At 39.4% G+C, this 22,709-nt stretch overlaps 1 protein-coding gene across 1 annotated transcript in view; it reads right to left on the bottom strand.

Moving 5' to 3' along the window:
* Positions 1 to 15,089, bottom strand: part of LOC136863752 (tachykinin-like peptides receptor 99D) — a 474,112-nt gene extending 459,023 nt beyond the window's left edge. The window contains exons 1-2 of the mRNA XM_067140105.2: positions 15,021 to 15,089; positions 7,370 to 7,704 (exon numbers count right to left, since the gene is read on the bottom strand). Of these exons, the coding sequence (XP_066996206.2) occupies positions 7,370 to 7,704; positions 15,021 to 15,089 (404 nt within the window). The remainder of the gene's footprint in view (positions 1 to 7,369; positions 7,705 to 15,020) is intronic.
* Positions 15,090 to 22,709: the final 7,620 nt, after the last annotated feature.

The raw sequence follows: 22,709 nt of genomic DNA, 5'->3' as shown, positions 1-22,709 counted from the left end.
TGTTGAATTATTCCGCAAAGTATACGCGAGGTATTCACTAGTGAAATGGTGCCGCATTGACATAAATCGTCTTTTGGACGAATAACGACGCCGAGAGCTGCAGTGAACTTCCCTACAAATCTCATCGAGAACCTCCATTCTATATTTTTTATTTTTTATATCAAAAGAATATATATTATCAAATTCAACCCAGGAAAGGGAACACCTAGAAATATATAAGTGACACTTTGATGGACTCGAAATTTGGAAATTTACAATGGTATTTGTGCAGAATTTCCCTCGATGGTTGTTAAAGAATAAGGATACGTTATTGGTCTAATAATTGAGGGATAGATATACATTTTACGAATATTCAGTCATGTATTTCACTAAGTGTTGAAAAAATACAATTCTAAATAACATGCACTTCTTTCGACAAAGTCACCAAACCATTCAAAAACTTGTCCCGATCGTTTTTGAAGCTTAAATGTTTCCTCAGGCCATTGTTATGTCAAAAAAAATTGAAATGCATCTTAAGTGGTTTATGCATGCACTGTTTCATTGAAATTCCCTTATTGAACCTTCCACAAACGCACAGCATTCATCAGTGCCCACGGACTCTGGATTGGTTCTCATTTTCTTGTGGATAATTATTCAGTTCCGTTCGATTATCCCGAGTTCACACAGATTTCTTCATAGCTTAAACAGTCCGGGTCAAAAACAACCACTAACCTGCGATGAAGGTCACTCTGTCACACTCCTTTTACTAGGACAAATCTTGTAACTGCGCAGATCTCCAGCACGAAATATTGTTGAGAGACACCTAACAAACGCAGATGTCTGCAAATGAAATGGCAACAACCACAATAATAACATTGTCCCTGACCACGAATGTTCCTACGAAATAATTAATGGCCCTTGACGTATCGGTTACATGCATAGACTATGTATAATCAGTATTTGTATCTTGATTAACAGATCTCTTCCTTAATCTCTTTTGAATGTGACGTAATACATGGGATTAGTAAATATGACAACTCCGTAATGAAAGGGAACAGTTAAATTCTGATGCTCATGACCTAACCTGTCGTTAATAACAGTTCGTTCAGAATTTGTCTTCGCTAATGAAATCAATTGTCCATTCACATAGAGCTTTATAGTTCTTCCAGTAAATTATCGACAAGAATCGCGGGTGATGTCACACTGTTAATAAAACGAAGAAATGTGTAAATATAGTCGAAAGAGAGTTGTTAATACGTTGACTGTACCAAACAGTACAAGGCACTCAGTGTATTTATAATGTATGGAAGGATAAATGCTCTGCAAAGTACGAGAGCCAGTTCTTCACAATTCTTGAACTCTCCTGAAATGGTCCCATACTGACCAATGTCTCTGTAGTTGTAGAATTGTAAGCGTCTGTTGAAACATTAACTTTGGTGGATTTCATTTTGTCTTCTCAGATATATTTACTCATGTGCTATTTTTGTTCACGTATCACAACCACATTACTATTTCTGGTATAATTTGTGTACTTAATACTTGTGTCTAGTACACTGTTAAGAGATTCCCGTCTGTGCTATAAATTTTATTTTAAATGAAGCATTTAGTAGTACTGTCAGCAGAATTCTGTAGTTAAGTGAAACTTTATCTAGAGCGTCTCTTTTTCGTTTTGATTAGTACGATCACCACGTTCATGTTTATTCACTGTTTCGTTGTGGTGTTTCCTGTTCGGGAATGTGTATTATAAAAATTGAATAATACAGTTTTGACCTTCTCAATGAATATATTCCTCTATTCATTATAGTTTCACACGATCACCATGAATTGTAAGTTTTACTTGCTCTTCAATACTGTACATAGCAATTTATTTTCAGCAGGTCCGGCATTTTATATATCTATGCACCAAGCAAAGACACTCACCTGTCAAGGAGAACGAGGAGTCATGTGTCTTCCATTTTCCGACTGTCCACCGTAGAGGAATAGATCCACGTGAAAATATTTTAACAAACTTGGAGAGAAAATATAACTCCTGACTTCCCCGTATTATCAGAAACGAGGCCGATAAGATATTAAATCAGGAAATGTTTTTCTAATTGTAGTGATAAAATACTGCCTCATTGTACACCAACTGCTTTCCATATTCACTCACGAAGAAATCGGAAATTTTCACTTACCTTTTGCCTTGAGGCAAGTATTATTGAGGCATCAACGTATTTGTCAGTAGGTGAAACAAATTGTCTTCTCGTATAGTTGCCAAAATGAGAGACATTTTAATGATAAAGTAACCGATGCAATTAATACTTTCGGCATCTTGAGATGACGAGTTTCGCAAGTTGAAACATTGCCCGTTTAGTCTTTCTATATTTTCTACGACCTTCCACTTACTCAATATCAGTTAATACTGGTTCCTGAAAAAGGTTTCGGTTATTACTATGCGCTAATTACTGACCTGACAGAACGTAAATAACAGCTGGTATTTTTTCATGTGTTCTCCAGTTTAAAGTATGAAGTCACCTTCCAATTCCTACCTTCTGAGATTTCCACGGTTATTAGAACCATAACAAGGTATTTTTCATACTTCTTAAACGATTTCACTCTCATTTTCCGTCCTTGTTATTTGCCTAATTTCTAATAAATATGTACATGTCACTGAATTGGACACTCTAGAACGGAAGGACGTTTCACAGCTCTCATTTTCCTGGTACATCTCCATTGAAAATGTGTGCATGCTTCTGGGCCGACTATCAGTTTCATATCAACAATATTGTCCTAAGTTAACGCTCTCCCTCTTATTTATTTCTTGCAATTAATATGATACTTCTTGTCCCATCATTAGAAAACAGAGAACTGAATCATATTTTGTATACCCTAGTAGATATTGATTCATTGAACTGACTCGTAATATCATGATATTTCTTAACTTTATTCTCATAAGTAAATGCATTACTTTAGTGAAGTATTGGAATCAATTATGAGTTCAGTGTTTCTTTAGCCACACGTCGCTTTCTACCGCACACATCAGTATATACACCACATCAATGAATGTTATTAGGAGGAGTTCACCCGCACAAAGTAATTCAGACAGTTGTCTTTTATGTGTCAAGCACAAGAAGTTTCATTAGCAATCTGTTCATAGTACACCACATTTTAGGAAGTATTAGATATTGAGATAGGCATACTAGTATAATTCCGTGAATTTTGATGAAAAGCAACTGGACGGTCCTTAAATAAATTGCAGTTGTACACACAGAACTTGGGTAACTTTATCGCTTTGGTTATGGTTGGCTCTATTCATACTGCAACTGGGAACTTTTTTTGCTAGTGGCTTTACGTTGCACCGAAACAGATAGGCCTTATTGTGACGACAACTGGAAAGAATAACAATGTACAACGTGATTAATAATTCCTTTGGCATGTCTCAAAAAATACTTTTCACGTTCCGGCATCTTAATCATGTCCAGTACTTGAATTTGATACTGGTTTCCTCTACCAACTTTAAAGTACCGTATATGTAGGGGTGATAAAGGTGGTAGAAGGGACGAGTATGTGATTCATGACAATACGACTTCGGTCATTAGAACGGTAAAAGTAAAAAAGAGGACGAGGGTTTATTGTTAGGTATGAATGTGTATTTCCCATGAAGAGCTTGACGACAATAAAGTGAACTGTATAACTCCCACTTAGCGAACCAATCAAAACGTTGATTTAGATAATATGGCACTTAACGGCTTCATCAAATATAAAATTGTTGAGAGTCGAATATTTTATTTTTCTCATATATTTTTGTCGACAAAACCTTCAGTATAATTTTCCGCGTTACTACTGTCCATTTTTCGAAACAGTTACATGAAGAAAACTAAATACAAAAAGGACATAATGTGCGTACATCGCAAATGTGAATGGTATTATAGAATAAAAGTAACTGGCTTTCTGTTCTTAAAGGACAGAAAATGCAAAATGTGTAAGTTATGTATCAATATAAGAATGCCGCATTGTGAAATATTTTGAAATTTTACGCCTTTTGAAATGGAGTAATAGTATATTTTGCTCTTAAACTATGAATTTTCTTTAAGTGAATTGTTCGTCAACTGATGGACTCAAGGAGATCGAGCATTATATTCATCGCCATCAGTAAAATTATCTTAGCCTAACTGTTTTAACAAAACGTTTTAATTATTTTAATTTATGAACAAAATATTACATAAAGCAAAGTTAAGGAAAGTCATCTTCGTACAGGCCATAAAAACCCTAGGAGAGGTGGAAGTTACAGGCTTCAACCATTCGTAACCTCCACACTGGGTGGGGTAAAGCGGTTAGCCGCTTTTGCCTGCAGGAATAACGTGGTACTCACTTTCGGTATAGGCTGAATGAATCTCATGGCCATGTGCACGTCCGGAATGAGAAATATATTTTCTTAATATTTTCGTCTTCATGACGAGGAATCAAACTCACGTCCCTCCGAGTGAACCGAGCACGCCTTTACCGCCTCGGTCAGGTAGCCCCTACGACATTATATAAAGTACTGAAAAATCGTATTGCACACAAGTAAGAAGAAACGCTAGAACTAGTTCACAACCACGATTACTGATATATATTTTGTTATAAAACAGGATTCCCTAATTTAAATAATATCAGTTGAGAGTGAGATAATTCTGTATCTCCTGTACTTAATAACATAATCTGTGTCAATGTCAGACTGAGTGTTTATTTCTGCAATGTTGGTTGAAATATATTGAAAGAAAATAATTTTGTATTGCCATTTTTGAGATGAATGTCCTTCCTGTGTCTTCAGATTCATCTAATAAAAACAAAGTCGTTATTATAATGGCGGGAATTTTTATAAAAAATGTTATGTGAACCAAATACGCTGCAGCTGTGTGATTTGATGTGTAGTTGTTTAAATGGAAAATAGATTTACATCAAACTAGAATGATTTATGTTTTGGGTAGTCTAAAATGGATCAGTAATTCGAAAGTGGTCTCGGAACAAGTACCCAAAACGTTTTTGCCCAGAGTGAGAGAATTGGGCTTAACCTCATTCAGGATAAGCGCTTCAGATAGGACATTTGAACCTCATATCTCAACGCGGTGCATCTCTCCAGTTGCCACGCTTTAATCTGAACTGTTGGAGATTATACTGTTGGCGAGAATGATGGTTGTGGTGTTGGTGGTGGCGGTGACGATCGTCTCGGCAAACAACAAAAGCAGTTTTTGGAACGTAAAATCAATTATATTATTGTCAAGGAGTGGTGGATTACTAGTTTAAGAAAGATGTTTTATCACACTCCCAGCATGTAATGAAATCTCGCCTCACGGCAGAGAGGGAAAAGCCATCTTCTTCACATCAAACGTTCTCTGGTTTCCTTAAAGTATCAATAAATCATTTCTATAGACCTTCTCCTCCACTTCTTGTAAAGCCTTGAGTAGTCATTACTACATTTCACAACCAGTTTCCATCATATCGTTCATGAACATGAAATTTGTAGCAATGTAGTCTATCTCTACATAGCAAATTAGAAGCCTTATTGTCCATTCAATCTCAGTCTCACATTCTCTTGTTCTATTCAACATTCACCTGAACAGCCAGTATTTGATAAACTCTCTGTGTGACTCACCAACCATAGTCTCTTTTCGTTCACAAATTCAACTATTTCCTGATTTTTGGTTAATTTGTCTAATTCTATATCATAATCTCAAGTCAAACCTCTCCTGAAGAGTCTAAAGATCTTTCTCACAACTTTGTGATCCAGATTACTGAGTCATAGATGACGACTGGTCACACCAGAGCCTTGCATTTCTTGTAATATAGCTAAATTAACTCCTAAATAGCAATGCATTTTTAGAAATAAGTACGACTTACGATCTGTTGATCATTCTTCTATAATGACATACAATTCTCTTTGAGATATTCGAAACAAGGGACGCCAGAAACTCTCTTCTCTCCCTCTCATATAGCAAGATTCTCTTCTAGTGGATTAATTAGACGTATTCTTTAATCTACAATGAGCTGTACATAAGTCTTTATTTTTCTACTTGATTATGTAATTGTTCTTTCGTAGTCCTGGCGACTACAACAATTGTATCTGCATACGCACAAATTGGGTAGATTTTTCACGTATTACTCCCTTCTAGACAGCTACGTCTATCATATAGATACAGCCGTATCAAAGACGGCAGTAGATACCCCATCTCCTGGTTTGACTTCTGTACAAATTTTTCTTTCACCTTGTTTACATACTTGCTTTGATGTCATTCTGTCATAGTCATTCTAACCAACCTCACTACTTTTATGGGATATGTACTGTACTTAATTCATTCCTCTTGGCATTGTCATGAACTTGTAATACGAAACGTATTCATGAAATTTTTCCACACCTTTGTCTGGTAACAATTGTATCATCGGCAGTGTCTCTGCAGGATTTCATGAAACTAGCCAAGAATATTCACTGCACCAACCACTTTAACTGTAAATTATCGCCTACAAATTATAACACAAGACCTCTATAATGACAAATTATCTGATCAGTTTCCTTTCAAATTGGGCCTTTATTTACGGATATCCATTTATCTTTATCTAAAATAGTTCCAATTTCCTAAAGTATTAAGTATTACATGAAAATTACTGATCACATTGTTCGATAAATTTTGCACACATAATATTTTCTTTCTCAAGTGATGTAGGTCTTAGTGTTCATATTGTCACCTTATGAAAGTATTCCTCTGAGGCGATGTTTCCACGCACTTTCAGGGCAAATGTTTTCGTGACTTATATCAAATCTGAACAATTCCACAGTTTTATTCATATTAAAGGAGACATTCTCTTATAACTGTAGTTTTCAAGCAAGAAGAGAGGGAAATAATTACACCCTTCATAAATGAACATGAAAACATTCGGTCTTCTAGAATAGTATGACAGGTTATAAATATTCACAATGAATTATATAGAATTGGATATTATTATTATTATTATTATTATTTTGATAACTTTCCCGTTATCCTTTACATGTATCAGGAAGTTTGTCTTTGCTTTGCTCATCGGTCTTCTGATAACGAATGTACTAGCCACCTGAATATGTGTGTTGTACTGTCTGTGTAGGTGACCTTAACAGCAGCTAGTTTTTCTATTATTAAAATATGCCCGAGGAATTTAATTAATGCCGTATCCAAGCATATATTTGAACTGTGGAATAAAAAGAAATGTACTATAGCAACCAAACTTAGTTCCTCAAGATAGAGATACTTAATTCTGGCTTTTCTAGTTTAGCATGGAGCTCGTCTTCACTCACTCAGCTACGAAGTTGGGTTTCAAAGTAAGAACATCTCTTATCCTTCCACGTTTAAGTTAATCGTAACATGCTACTAAGACTGGAAAATACATGTTTGAGGCCTACCTGTCTATGGAGATGGCCATCAACGTGAAGACTGAAGCGCAGATAGAGAGAACTGCCACGAACTGGGTAATTTTGCAGTAAGTTTTTCCAAATGGCCAGTCACTGTTCAGCATGTAGGTGTAATTGAATGTGACGTTCAACGTGGATACCATAGCGTCAGCGACGGAGAGGTTGACCAGGAAGTAGTTAGTAACAGTGCGCATCCTCTTATGCGCCATCACAATCCAGATGACTATTAGGTTCCCTCCTGATGCTACTATCACCATACCAGCAAACAGAATTGTCCAAATAAGTTGCCGCCACCACGGCAAAATGAAGGGATTTATTTCAAACCTCTCGGTTCCATTGAGCGAAGTATTGAAATTTGGAAGCTCCGAGGTAGTGCTGACGTTTCCCTCAAAGAAGATGAGCATAAAATCAGAAGTGGTCGTATCGGATCCAGTTACTATATCCTCAATATCACTCATTATGCTTTCAAATTCTACGTGTGATGAAATATGTGATTCACACAAGATTTATTTTCTTGCTCCTTTACCGTAATTCTTTATATTCCAAGTAATTTGAATATTTTCTAATCAATAACTCGATTGAAATAGAATATTTTTTCTTTTTCGTTTCATTAGACTTTGAACTCTCCCTTTAGTATTCAGTAGACACCGATCCTTTTGAGATGTTCGTCTTTATTCATGGATTTATCACACAACGAACGCTAATGACGTAAATGTAAAACATAAATCTGGGCATGGGCAAATATAATACAAAAATCACAGGTGGTTCAATGAATCATGTAGACCCCTTCCTGGCACTGGAGAAGTCCCATCAACAACACTGACAACAACTGATTTACAGTTTCAATTATAGTCTGTACTGGCACGTTTCTCATAAAACACTAATAACTCTAAAATTGCACTGTATCTCTGTCTTTATACATCTCACAGTAAAAATATGTATAACTTAGATATATGTCACACAGTAGACACTGATCTTTTTGAGATTTTCTTGTTTCTTACTGGATATATCACACAATAAACGCTGATGACGTAAAACAATCACACAAATCTGGGCGTGGGATATACAACAATCACTGGTGGTTCAATGAATCATGTAGATCCCTTCCTAACACTGAATATATCTCATCAATAACACTGACAATAGCTGATTTCCAGTTTTAATTGTAGCCTCTACTGGAACTTTTCACACAAAACACCAATGACTCTAAAATTTCACTGTTTCTCTGTCTTTATATATCTCACAGTACAAATAGGTATTACTTAGATGTATATCACACAATAGACACTGATCTTTTTTGAGGTTTTCTTCTTTCTTAATGGTTATACCACACAATGAACACTGATGACGTATAGCGATCACATAAACTGGGCATAGGCCAAGACAATAAAGCAATCACTGGTTGTTCAATGAATTATGTAGACCCCATCCTCACACTGTACATATTGCGTCAATAACACTGATACAAGCTGATTTCCAGATTTAACTCTTGTCTGTACTGGAACATTTCACATAAAATACTAATGACTCAAAAATTGCACTGATTCTCTATCTTTATATATCTTATAGGCATATCAATGTTTCTGGATTTGCTGCTAATGATCTAGAGTAGAATTTGACACACCACTTAAGAACATCGATCATGCATGAAGCTCTGTTTGTGACTAACAGAATGGAGCAACTTGTTCACTTTAGGAAAAACATTTACCACCGTTGGCTGGTGATACATATAGTGTGACATAAAACACTCATCACTGAATATTTCCAATTTCTTAAGAGCTAGCTAAAGGAATATTTTATCAAACACTGACCACTGAAAACATCTGCCCTCCCTCTCTTGAATACGGTGAACATATATCATAGAATGCGCTGAAATTTGACACCTAATTTTTATTTTGGCCTTTTATTACTTTTATATATCACACAAAACACTTATCATTGAAGATCTTTGTTTTCAATGGGTGGATTAAACACCTACACGTACACTTATTACTGAAATATTTTATCCTAAACATGTATAGCATAAGATTGTTTGGGGCTCAGATTTGTTTATTTGTGGTATCAAATATCACTTATTTCATTTCATCCTTTCAGGATGCATCTCCGTGGATGCATCTAAATAATGACGAGATCTATGACTTCACAACACAAGCACTTCTTAGACGAACATCACTATTCCAATATCACTGTTTGGAAATCGCGCACTATATCGAGCTTGGGAAACTGGCCACCGCACCGGAGCTGTTCAATGGTCAGCCTACCGCCGCCGCTTCTGTGCCTGTAACAGAGAACAAAAGATCACAACTTACAAGTATGTTCACGATTATTATATCATGGGTTACGCTGTAAATACAACAAGCTCTCTTCGGATATCCTCTTTATATCATCGAACATTTACCTCACAATTACCTCATACATCCTAAGGAAGGGATGGAAGGTAGGAAAGTCAGGAAAGGAAACAGCCATCTAATTAAAAATGACAAACATACCCATTTGTCCTCGGGATGAATATCGGAGAATATTTAAATAGTGGGACTATATATTATATAAATTTACCTGTTGAAGGCAAATCGTCTAATATCCCACTATCTTCGTACACTTGTAAATTATGTATGACGATAAGGTAAGATAAGGGTTATTCTGCCCGAAGCCAGGTCGAAACCTCCGCAGAGGTGTTCCTGAGCCGGTACTTACGTGCGGTAAGGTGGCCAGTTCCTTTCCGCTCCTCCATTCCCTTACCCCCCACCAACAGCGCGTGGCAACCCATCCAACTCCTGACCACGCCCAATGTTGCTTAACTTCTGAGATCTCACGGGATCCGGTGTTTCAACACGGCTACGGCCGTTGGCTATGACGATAAGAGTAATAGTAAACATACTGTCCAATTTAATTCTGTACTATCTAGAAAGAAAACATGGGCCTATTACTGATTATTTATGAAGCCAAGAACTCAACAATTCAAGCTGATCAATTACCTGAGATTAAATTTGTCTTTCGGAATATAATATAAAACGTCAAATCTTTGGAACTAATTTCTTTGGAACCCTCAACAACGTTCTGAAGTAGTGAGTGGAAAAAGAAATATTATTATTATTATTATTATTATTATTATTATTATTATTATTATTATTATTATTATTATTATTATTATTATTATTATTAAATTGATCATGTTGCAATCTCCAGGAGAAACAGCCCTGAAAGGCATCAATGTGGCCTCAGATCATTATATGTCTCTTATCAAATTCAAACCAATTCCCGCAAACACAAGGAAGACAACCAAACAGATCACACGCTTCGACAATGATAAACTTCGGCAAAGGGTCGAGGAGTTCCAGGAGAAGGCTAGACCAAATGACTGTGACTTTAACAACGCCAAAAGTCTCCTTGTTGAGGCCGCCAAAGTCGTTGCAGAAATCAAGAGAAGCAAAAAGCATGCCTGGTGGAATGGTACCTGCGAATCAATCCTCCAAGAAAGACTCAATGCCTGGAAACAGTACTACTCTACGAAATCAGAAAATGATTGGGAAACCTACAAAACCCAACGTGCTCAAGCAGCTAGGGTGTTCAGAACTGAGAAACGTAAATACAAAAAATCTCTCATTGAAAAGATAGAACAAAACTTTAGGAAGAATGAAAGCAGAGAGTACTACAGAGCCTTCAAACGCAAACTCACTGGCTATTACCACCATCTCTATGCTTTGAGCGAAAGGACGGCACACTGGCGACGTCAAAGGAAGAAAATTGCAGCATTCTGGCAGATTACTTCAAGAATTTACTTAATTGCTCTAAACTGCAAAGCGCCATTGAGACCAAGGAACCCTTACTCAGGTACCCAGATTCCAGACCACCCGACAGAGATGAAATCAAGCGCCACATTGTCCGTCTCAAAAATAACAAAGCGCCGGGTGAAGACTCAGTAGTAGCAGAACTATGGAAATATGCCCCATAAGAATCACTTGACATCTTGCAAAAGCAAATAGAAGAAATTTGGAACAAGGAGACCCTACCCGAAGATTGGAAAATAGCTTTTATCCATCCACTACACAAAAAGGCAGCATGAAGAACATCAACAACTACAGAGGAATATCTTTGCTACCCGTGACTTACAAAATTCTATCACTTGCCATCCTGGAGCGTTTGGAAGCACAAGTCGAACATGAAATAGGTGAATACCAAGGAGGGTTCAGAAAAGGTCGCTCAACAGCTGAACAGATCCAAAATCTGAAAACGATCATCAGATATTGTACACTAAGGTCCAAGCAGTATGTGTCTGTCTTTGTGGACTTTAAGAAAGCGTACGACTCCATTGACCGGGAAGTCCTGCTAAACATCTTAAATGAATTTGGAGTTGATTTGAAACTGCTGGCATTAATTATAGCCACCCTGATCGATACAAAATCCAAGGTGAATTTCCACGGATGTCTCTCGCATTCCTTTGACATCAAAATAGGAGTCCGACATGGTGATGGGCTATCCCCGATACTCTTCAACTGTGTTCTTGAAAAGATCATCAGAACCTGGCGGGTGAGATTACAGGAAACCAACTACAGTCCATTGAGAATAGGAACCAAATCCAAGGGGATCGCAACAGACTGCTTAGCATTTGCCGATGATATTGCTGTTCTCTCAAACGACATAGAAACCGCTGGAGCTCAAGTTGAAATTTTAAAGGAAATTGCCGAACAAACTGGTTTGCAGATATCGTTTGAGAAAACAGAAGTAATGACTAACATCAAAGAGGCTGCACCAAAACTCCATACAAAATACGGGAACATCACCCGAGTAGACAAGTTCAAATACCTGGGTGAGATCATCATGAAAAATGGACTGGACAAAGAAGCACTTCAGGAGCGAGTACGCAAACTGGAAATAGCCTACCAAACATCCCGCACAATCTACACCAAATATGCCTTTCCCAAAACACCAAGATACGTCACTATGAAACAGTTCTGAAGCCAGTAGTTCTATATGCAGCCGAAACCCTGTTTCTAAATGCCAACAAAGGACTCCTTGAAGAACTGGAGAAAAGAGAACGCAAAATTGTGAGAGGAATCTTGGGATCAAAGTACAGAAATGGAATCCATCAAAAGAGATCCAACAAGGAAGTCTACAGCAAAATAGAGAAAATTACCAACACAATCAGAAAAAGGCGGGCACGACTTTACGGTCATCTGAAAAGAATGGACGGAAGAAAGTTAACTAAAGAAATCTTTCACTTTTTTGATTCAAACCCCAAAACCACAATTTCCTGGTTTAGAAATACCAAAGAAGACCTGCAAATGCTACATATCTCATCTGAACACTCCCTTAACAGAGATCTCTTCCGCAAGAAAATATTGACGAACGGGCTAAACCGAGACGAGCAACCGAAGAGAAGACACGGTGCCCCTTGGACAGAGGAGCGTAAGCAGGCCCACTCACAACGAATGAGGGAAATTTGGGCTCTAAAGAAGGCCAAGTTCAGTGTCAAATGCAACAAGACTTAACGTGGTCCTTGATGGCCTCAGCGAATTATATATAATAATAATAATAATAATAATAATAATAATAATAATAATAATAATAATAATAATAATAATAATAATAATAATAATAATAATATTAATAATAATAATAATAATAATAATAATAATAATAATAATAATAATAATAATAATAATGTTGGCGTAGGGATGTGGCGACCCCATCGCCCAGTGGAAAACCACTGCAATCAGCCAACCGAGTGTTGGCGGGAAAACCATAACCTTTTGGGTTAGGAGGAAATGCTTACCCGCAGCCACGAATATCTCGAGGCACCTCTCGATCTCAACAATCGAGTTGTATTTTCGTGATCTTTCCCAAAAGTTCACCACTAGTTGTATTCTCAACTAGTAACCCTGAGATGATGGAACACGCGCTACCAATGTAACTACCCCATGCCCCGGACGCACGTCCGGTTTCTCCCGACCGTCGGATTCTGGGGGATCAGGAACATCATGCTTCAGAGAAGGATCGGAGTTTCACAAAATCTCTTCGCCCCCCCAAAAGAGGAACTTCCTTGGCACTATTAACATCAACACCCTGCTGAAAACTGGAAAGCTTAAACAACTGACTGACGCCCTGGACAAATTTGATATTCAAATCCTAGCGTTCCAATAAACCAGATTCCAAGATGAGAATCACTTTGACTCTGAAAAATTCAGGATATTTAAGGGTAAACCAGCCATAAATATCAAAGGGAATTTATCAATACTGGGGACGGCCTATGCAGTAAGGAAAACCATCTTAGATTCAGTTATCGACTTTACATCACCATGTGAAAGAATCTCGGTACTTACCGTGAAATCAAGCAACAAAGCATATGCCTCGATAAATGCCCATGCCCCCACTAACATAGACAATAAGAAAAATCCACAGAAAATAGATGACATTTGGGAACTGCCTGAAGAAACTACAAGCAGGATCCCTAAACATCACATTAAAATCTTATTAGGGGATTTCATTGCACAGGTTGGCAGAGAGAAGAAATACAAATCAATCGTAGGACTTCATCCTGCACATCGGCTGACTGATAAGAATGAAGAACAACTAATAAGCTTCTATACATTATTCATGCTGAGACTCATGTCCACGCACTTCATGAGACTTTTACATAAAACGAAAACTTGGAGATCACCTAACCCATTACTAGGGGAATTCCAGATTGATCATGTTGCTATTTCCGCAAAGAATATGCTTGAGATTCAGAATGTTGAAGTACGGAAGGAAGTTGTCGATTCGGTTCACAACTTGACGCAAATCACGGTTAGGTTCCAACCAAACAGGTCCAGACCTAAAGGAAACCGATTTCCAAGAGTAGATCCGGACTGCCTGAGAAGAACGCTGCCGTTTTCGTACGTGACATACATGATCAACATCCCAAGGTGTGGCCAGTCATTAGCAACACATCACAGTCATCAGCAATGAAATTCGGACAGCCACCCAGGAAACGTAAACACAGATGGTGGAACACATCCTGTGATGAAGCTATCAATGACAGAATCAAAGTATGAAATCAATGGAATGGACTGGATGGAACTGACATCAAAAACAATTCGTCGCGATAAACGTACCTATGAGAAAAACAGACTCGCATAGATAGAACAGGATATCAATAAAAACAACACTCGGAATTTCTACAAGACATTCCGTGCGGACTCATCAGGGTTCTAACCACCAACATTAAGTTTTAGCCGACCTAACGGATCACTAGAGAGAAACAGTAATGAGAATTGCAAGATACTGGCTGACTATTTCCAACAAATCAAGAAATAAAAGAGGTAATCCAATCGCTCAAAAATAATAAAGCCCCTGGGAGATGTTGGAGAATTCATACACTTTTAAGAGAAATAATGGAAAACATGATGATTCCGAAGGACTGGAAGAATGCCATTATGTATCAGTTATATAAGAAAGGTGATCGAGCGGACCCCAACAAATACAGAGGCATATCCCTTTTAGCAGTTATATACAATGTTCTATCTAAAGCGCTATTAAACAGAGTTGAACAACAAACAGATCATTTGTTTGGCGAATACCAAGCAGGCTTCAGTAAAGGAGGATAATTTTCTGAGAAAATTTGGAGTCTGAAGACGATATTAAGGACACGCCGCAGTACCACCACATTTGTCACATTTGTGGACTTTAAGAAGGCGTATGACTCTATTGCGAGGCAAACTGTTGTGGACATCCTAGGAGAGCTAAGTGTGAACAAGAAAACTACAAAAAATCCGCCAGACTTTCCCAGACACAACATCTCAAGTGAAGTATCTAGGTGAACTATCAGAAACTTATGAAGTGCATATAGGAGTTTGACAAGGAGATGGCTTCTCCCCGATCCTTTTTAACTTAGTGTTAGACAAAGGCATCAGGGAATGAGGAAAATAAATTGAAGGTATAAAACATTGGTACTCAGTGACAAAGAATTAACGTGAAGTGCCTGGCGTTTGCTGATGATCTAGCTACCTTTACTAAGACTAGTGAAGAAACCAGGTATGCCATAGCTAAGTTACATGAGAAAGCATTAAAGCCAGGCCTTCAAGTATCGCATGAGAAAACTAATATCATGGCTAATGGATACCAGAATATCCAATGATCCCCAACTACAGACAAATTAAGGAATAATCACACAGGTCACTTCCTTCAAATATCTAGTAGAAGTCATTGCACCATCCCGATTGTTCAGGAAAGCTAATCTAAAAAGAGCCACCAAACTCCTGAACGCATACCGAAAAACATGGAACACTACAATAAAAGAGTGATGTCACGAAATGCAAAATTTTGGCATTACAAGATTGTTGTTCTTCCGGAAGGTTTGTATATCTCGAAAACCACATCTCTAGGAGGCCACTCTAAAAATTGATGAAACTGGAAAACAGGTACGAAAAATTCTTAGGAAAATACACTGACTGACAGAGCAAATGCAACACCAAGGAGGAGTGGTTCGAAAGGGATGAAAGTTGGGGAAAAAACAGAGACGGCACGGACGAATAATTGATGTTTATTTCAAACCGATATGCAGGTTACACAATGCGCACGGCATCGACTCAGTAGGACGTAGGACCACCGCGAGCGGCGATGCACGCAGAAACACGTCGAGGTACAGAGTTAACCCATTTATGCCCAGCGGGTCGTTTGCGACCCACCCGAAAGAAAAAATTCTGCCAAGCGTATTTTTTGTAGTTTCGCGTTGATAGCGCATTCAGTGTGTGTAGTAAGATTGCCCGCACTGCCGTGTCTTGGTTGGAGCTGCTTTCCCGCCACAGCGCAGATGCTGCGCGGCAGCTAGTTGAGTCATGGTGGAACCTGCATCGCGCTCTCGCCGTTATTTGTAAGTAGAGTAGTTAAAAACTTTAAAATGTAGTGTTCAGTGTGTTGATGTTGTTTGGGGATATCTGACGCATCTTTAGATGCCTTTACTATTTCAATATGTCATTTCGTTCTAACAATACACCACGAATAACATAGTGTGGGTCGCAAACGACCCGCTGGGCACAAACCACAGAACAATAGTACTTTAGCGCATTTTTGCATTTAGATGGTTACAACACTAGGGATTGGCGGAAAATGTTCTAAATTAGTGTTTTTGAAAGAATATCAACCATTCGGAGCACATTTAAGTCGTCCATTCATTAACTAATTAGAAAAGTACAGCTTTTGAATATTTATTTCGTCTTTTTCAGGCGAAAAAATTTAACTACTGCTGAAATTCTGTCAGAGCTTGAGGTATTGACTGCCAGCGATATTCCTGGAACATTAGTTGATGTTTTCATCACTCCACTGGATGATAAGCCTATTCGGGCAACGAAGATGATTGCTACAATCCAGACAAAATGAGTGGGTCACAACTAGGGACTGAAGCACAAGACTATTTATCAAGGTGCAAAAGCTAACGAAAAATGCTCTAAAGATGTTGACTTAGGGGAAAGCGTTGTTTTGGAATTCTGCAATGTTTTATTTAAGTTTTACCCCAGTGTATGCTTCTACTGCGATAAATGTTTTACTTGCCCAAAGTTGTTGTCGGAGTTAAAAAGAGGAATGTGATGCACTGGCACGGTTCGGGCTAACCAGATGGAGGCTGCCCATTGCCAGACAAGAAGATGATGAATAAGAAAGAAAGGGGATACTTTGAAAGTGCAGTTGACAACGAAGACCAAATAGTGGGTGTGACATGGAAAGACAACAACGTTGTGAACATTATGTCAAACGAGCATGGCGTAGAACCTGTTGAAGAAGCTGGGCGGTACTCATTTGCACAGAAAAAACCTGTGAATATACCTCAGCCACATTTTGTTTCTAAGTACAACAAGAACATGGGAAGAGTAGAAAAAACGGACAATGTATCTACTTTCCGCATCAGCATAAGAGGCAAAATATGGTATATGTCAATTCTGCTTTAGCTTCTAGACGTTGTGATGAGCAATGCTTGGATTTTGTCGAAATCTCACGGCATGAAGCTTGACGCCTTGGCGTTCCGACGATTCATTGTGACCAGCTTGTTAGAGAAGTATGGAAACCCTCCTCGCAATGTTAACACGAGTGCACCAGTGACTGAAGCCATGCAGGAAAGCCACGGTAGTCATCTTCTGGTGGACAATCAGCCCCGGCGATGTTGTCGTGTCTGCAAAAGTAAAACTGTCCGAGCATGCCAAAGATGTGCTGTTGCCTTACACCATTATTGTTTTGGAGAATTCCACAAGAAGTAAAGTGCCCTGTGTAAATGAGAACGTGTTTTTAGCTTCGTAGCTTAAAATTTTGACTGATACAGTTCTTTTATGCAAAACAAAATGTTTTATAATAATGATCCCAAAGCCTGTTGTGCCATTTCAGTACTGAGTATTCAAAGGAATGTGTAAGACTGACTAGGAAACTCGACTGATAGTCTATTTTATATTACTAATGTTTATGTTATATTTTGATACTCTTTACATTTGTAGGAGAGATTCCTTCTTATGGCATTTAGTGAAGGGCGACTTCTTATTAGCATTTTCTAGGGGGTGCTTTATAATACTTCCCTCTGAAGTAGATATGTCATTTTCATTTTTCACTAATAATGAGTCATAAAATACACCACTTGTTCTTCTTTCATCATTAAAAATTTACCATGATGAACCCAAACATGAAAATAGCCAAAGCCCATGTTGGATATATGCCCCTGGGGTCCATGCCCAGTGGGTCGTTTACGACCCATGCTATAATTTTTAAACAACAACAACAACAAATATTTTAAAACAATTTTCGGGACGCTTTTGGACATAAATAAACTCATTCCAGTAGTCAAAACCATAAAATTCGCAAAAAAATTTCTTGGGCATAAATGGGTTAATAAGAGTGCGGATTGTGTCCTGAGGGATGGTTCTCCATTCTCTGTCAACCATTTGCCACAGTTGGTCGTCCGTACGAGGCTGGGGCAGAGTTTGCAAACGGCGTCTAATGAGATAGCACACGTGTTCGATTGGTGAGAGATCCGGGGAGTACGCTGGCCACGGAAGCATCTGTACACCTCGTAGAGCCTGTTGGGAGATGCGAGCAGTGTGTGGGCGGGCATTATCCTGCTGAAACAGAGCATTGGGCAGCCCCTGAAGGTACGGGAGTGCCACCGGCCGCAGCACATGCTGCACGTAGCGGTGGGCATTTAACGTGCCTTGAATACGCACTAGAGGTGACGTGGAATCATACGCAATAGCGCCTCAAACCATGATGCCGCGTTGTCTAGCGGTAGGGCGCTCCACAGTTACTGCCGGATTTGACCTTTCTCCACGCCGACGCCACACTCGTCTGCGGTGACTATCACTGACAGAACAGAAGCGTGACTCATCGGAGAACACGACGTTCCGCCATTCCCTCATCCAAGTCGCTCTAGCCCGGCACCATGCCAGGCGTGCACGTCTATGCTGTGGAGTCAATGGTAGTCTTCTGAGCGGACGCCGGGAGTGCAGGCCTCCTTCAACCAATCGACGGGAAATTGTTCTGGTCGATATTGGAACAGCCAGGGTGTCTTGCACATGCTGAAGAATGACGGTTGACGTGGCGTGCGGGGCTGCCACCGCTTGGCGGCGGATGCGCCGATCCTCGCGTGCTGACGTCACTCGGGCTGCGCCTGGACCGCTCGCACGTGCCACATGTCCCTGCGCCAATCATCTTCGCCACAGGCGCTGCACCGTGGACACATCCCTATGGGTATCGGCTGCGATTTGACGAAGCGACCAACCTGCCCTTCTCAGCCCGATCACCATACCCCTCGTAAAGTCGTCTGTCTGCTGGAAATGCCTCCGTTGACGGCGGCCTGTCATTCTTAGCTATACACGTGTCCTGTGGCACACGACAACACGTTCTACAATGACTGTCGGCTGAGAAATCACGGTACGAAGTGGGCCATTCGCCAACGCTGTGTCCCATTTATCGTTCGCTACGTGCGCAGCACAGCGGCGCATTTCACATCATGAGCATACCTCAGTGACGTCAGTCTACCCTGCAATTGGCATAAAGTTCTGACCACTCCTTCTTGGTGTTGCATTTGCTCTGTCAGTCAGTGTATATACCCCCGTTCACATAAATGGTATATGGATCAAAAGAAAAACTGTAGATGTGTACAAAGCAATCGGCAAGTTCACCGATACCGTACGCAGGTGACGATCGAAATTCTATGGCCACATACGTAGAATGGACGACAGTAGATATGCAAAAAGACTGCTTGTTATAATTAATTCAAAGAAGGTCAAAATTAACTGGTTAGAGGAAATAAAGCAGGACTTAAAAGAAATGAACATCACAGAAGATACCATCAGGGATCGCACGGCTTTTGGAACTCTGGTTGCAAAGCACACGTTCACGGAAAAGGCTAAAAGAACCACAGTGAAACAATGGACGGAAGAACGCAAGAAACTGCATAGCGAGTTCATGAATAGATTTTGGGAGAAGAAGAAAGGAAAACCATCATCAAGCTAACAAGTTCCAACGCGCCCTGTAGACGGGCACAATGAAGAAATAATAATAATAATAATAATAATAATAATAATAATAATAATAATAATAATAATAATTGTGCAAGTCATTTTGTGATCCACTTAACGACGTGTATGCTAACAATCGTCAAATTTGCTAGGAATTCGAGAACTTAAAAGGGGCAATTTCATGAGATCAATTTTACTAAAATATCACAGTTTTCTCCGTCGTGAGCAACCTAGGACTCGTATATTTTCTCGTCCTTCAAATGGAAAAAAGACATGAACATGGGGTAAGACATGGAAGTTAGTCGTAGGCTTCAGTATAACATTAATATCTGTGTCGTCCGGCTCCATGGCTTAATGGTTAGCGTGCTGGCCTTTGCTCCCAAGGGTCCCGGGTTCGATTCCCGTCAGTGTCGGGAATTTTAACCATAATTGGTTGATTCCGCTGGCACGGGAGCTGGGTGTATGTGTCGCCTTCATCATAATTTCATCCTCATCAGGACGCAGGTTGTCTACGGGTGTCAATTCAAAACACCTGGAACTAGTAAGCCGAGCTTGTCCTCGGACACTCCCGGCACTAAAAGCCATACGCCATTACATTCCTTTATATATCTGTGTCACAAATAGTTCATTTTCAGACCAACGTTTAGAAATAAATACTTACGAGACCGTTACAGTCGTTCGGTACACGGAAATACAGCATAATTACATATCATCAGATCCAACAAGCGAGAAAATTATTCCAAGTACAGTAGGTCAAACTTTAGCATTGTAAAGTCAGCCTTTATAAAGATTATTCACAATTACCTCTAAAATTTAAGTGGTACTCACTGTCGCTCCCGCAGTGAAACACAAGTATAGCACGGTACGATTACTTCAATACTTGTTCAATTAAAACTAAGTAACTTTCAGTCTGAATTAACTGTTAACTATGTGCTGAAAGAAATTAGTTCCAAGAGCTGCTTCTCCTTCCACATTACTATCATTGATTGTTAAGTGCCACAGTAGGAACGTGAACTAATTTTCACGTATATTGCATTTAGCCTCCTCACTCCCACATTGAAGATAAATACGTAGTAAGTTTGTTTCATGTGTTCCCGATTTTGTCATATTAGTTGCTCTGTGGGCTAAACATGGTTGGAATACCTACAAAATTGAACAAAAATATTGGCTTCTACGAATGGACAATATTGTTATCAGTGGGATACTGTGTAGGAGAGATACAGACTGGAGGGTAATTGGCGATTTAAATGAGACTATGGAATGGGTATGTGGGAAATTGGGAGTGAGATTTGTAGATCCTAATGGGTGGGTAAAAAAATAAAGTGAACTCGTGTCCTCAGCCCGAGGTGGTGCAGCTCTTTTCAGGCACACCCCCATTGGACGTGAGCTGCATGTACCATTTCAATCACATACCAGCCTTCCTGCCATTGTTAAATTTCTGGCAGTACCGGGAATCGAACCCGGGCCCCCGAGGACGGGAGCTAATCACACAAACCGTTACGCTACAGAGGCGGACAATGGGTGGGTAAGAGATAGGGATCTACGCTCATATGGCCTTCCCATGAACCTCAGTGGTACGTATAAGTCAGGGAGTTTGTTTAGAAGGGTTATAGGGAAGTACATTCAGAGAAACGGGGTGGACTAGGAAGCGGTGGTAAAGGTCCAGGGATCTGGACGTCAAGTAGGGGTGACATAAAATGTTAGTGCTAGACTGTAAAAGTAGTGTTAAGAAAGGAATAGAATTAAGTAATTGAATAGATAATTGCTTACAAGATATTGCAATAAAAGTTAATAATAATAATAATGTTATTTGCTTTACGTCCCACTAACTACTTTTTAAGGTCTTCGGACATGCCGAGGTGCCGGAATTTAGTCCCGCAGGAGTTCTTTTACGTGCCAGTAAATCTACCGACACGGGGCTGTCGTATTTAGCACCTTCAAATACCAACGGACTGAGCCAGGTTCGAACCTGCCAAGTTGGGGTTAGAAGGCCAGCGCCTTAACCGTCAGAGCCACTCAGCCCGGCCCCAATAAAAGTTAAATAAAGGCTGAGAAATGATACAATTTATGCAGAATTTTTTACGGAACTGGAGCGTGTAATGTAGAGATAGGATAGGAATGGTAGGAGGGGGAGGGGGCGTATTCAGTCAATCAATAACCTTTACTTTCTCCAGGTCTGTATAATTCCTGAAACTAATGATATCTACGGAGAAAATAAAAATACAAATAAAAAAATGAAACACACAAACCAAACCAAAACAATGACAACATGATAAACAATGCTATACAACGCTAACGATATCCCCAAGCTACTTACTAGGTGAGTGGTCGCCCGTGTTACCCTATCTCCCCTGACCTAGCATAATACACTCTCGTGTATGCCAGGACCCCCTCACGGGAACACATGCGCTCACACCGCCCTTTCCCTTCCACTGTTAGCCAGTAGGGGAAATATCTTCTCCTGCACTGAGTCGAGTGATCTTCTTCACCTTTCATGCGCCAGGATTACCTACACCCTAGTTCATTGTCTCTCTCCATTTGACACATCTGAGATTCAGCTTTTAATGCGGCTGTACATATACTCCTAATTCTGCTCAAAAACTTCCATAAATTTCCCGCACACTTCCATTCTTCCACTAACTACTTTAAAAGCTTATCTCAATTACACGGTTGAGCAATCATCTTCAATTGCTGCTCAGTCATAAATATACGTCTCTCTTCAAACGTTTCCTTACACATTGTCAATAAATGAAAATCCCCTCTCTCATCACCACATAATAAACACACCGTATTTTCTTTTAACTTAGTTCATCCTCTATTCATATGCATTCCAGAAATCCACCATATTAAGCCGCTTA

The sequence above is a fragment of the Anabrus simplex genome, chromosome 2, assembly GCF_040414725.1.
Source record: "Anabrus simplex isolate iqAnaSimp1 chromosome 2, ASM4041472v1, whole genome shotgun sequence".
Taxonomy (NCBI): Eukaryota; Metazoa; Arthropoda; class Insecta; order Orthoptera; family Tettigoniidae; genus Anabrus; species Anabrus simplex.
Note: the sequence above shows the minus strand (reverse complement) of the source record. Positions and strands in the feature narration are given on the sequence as shown.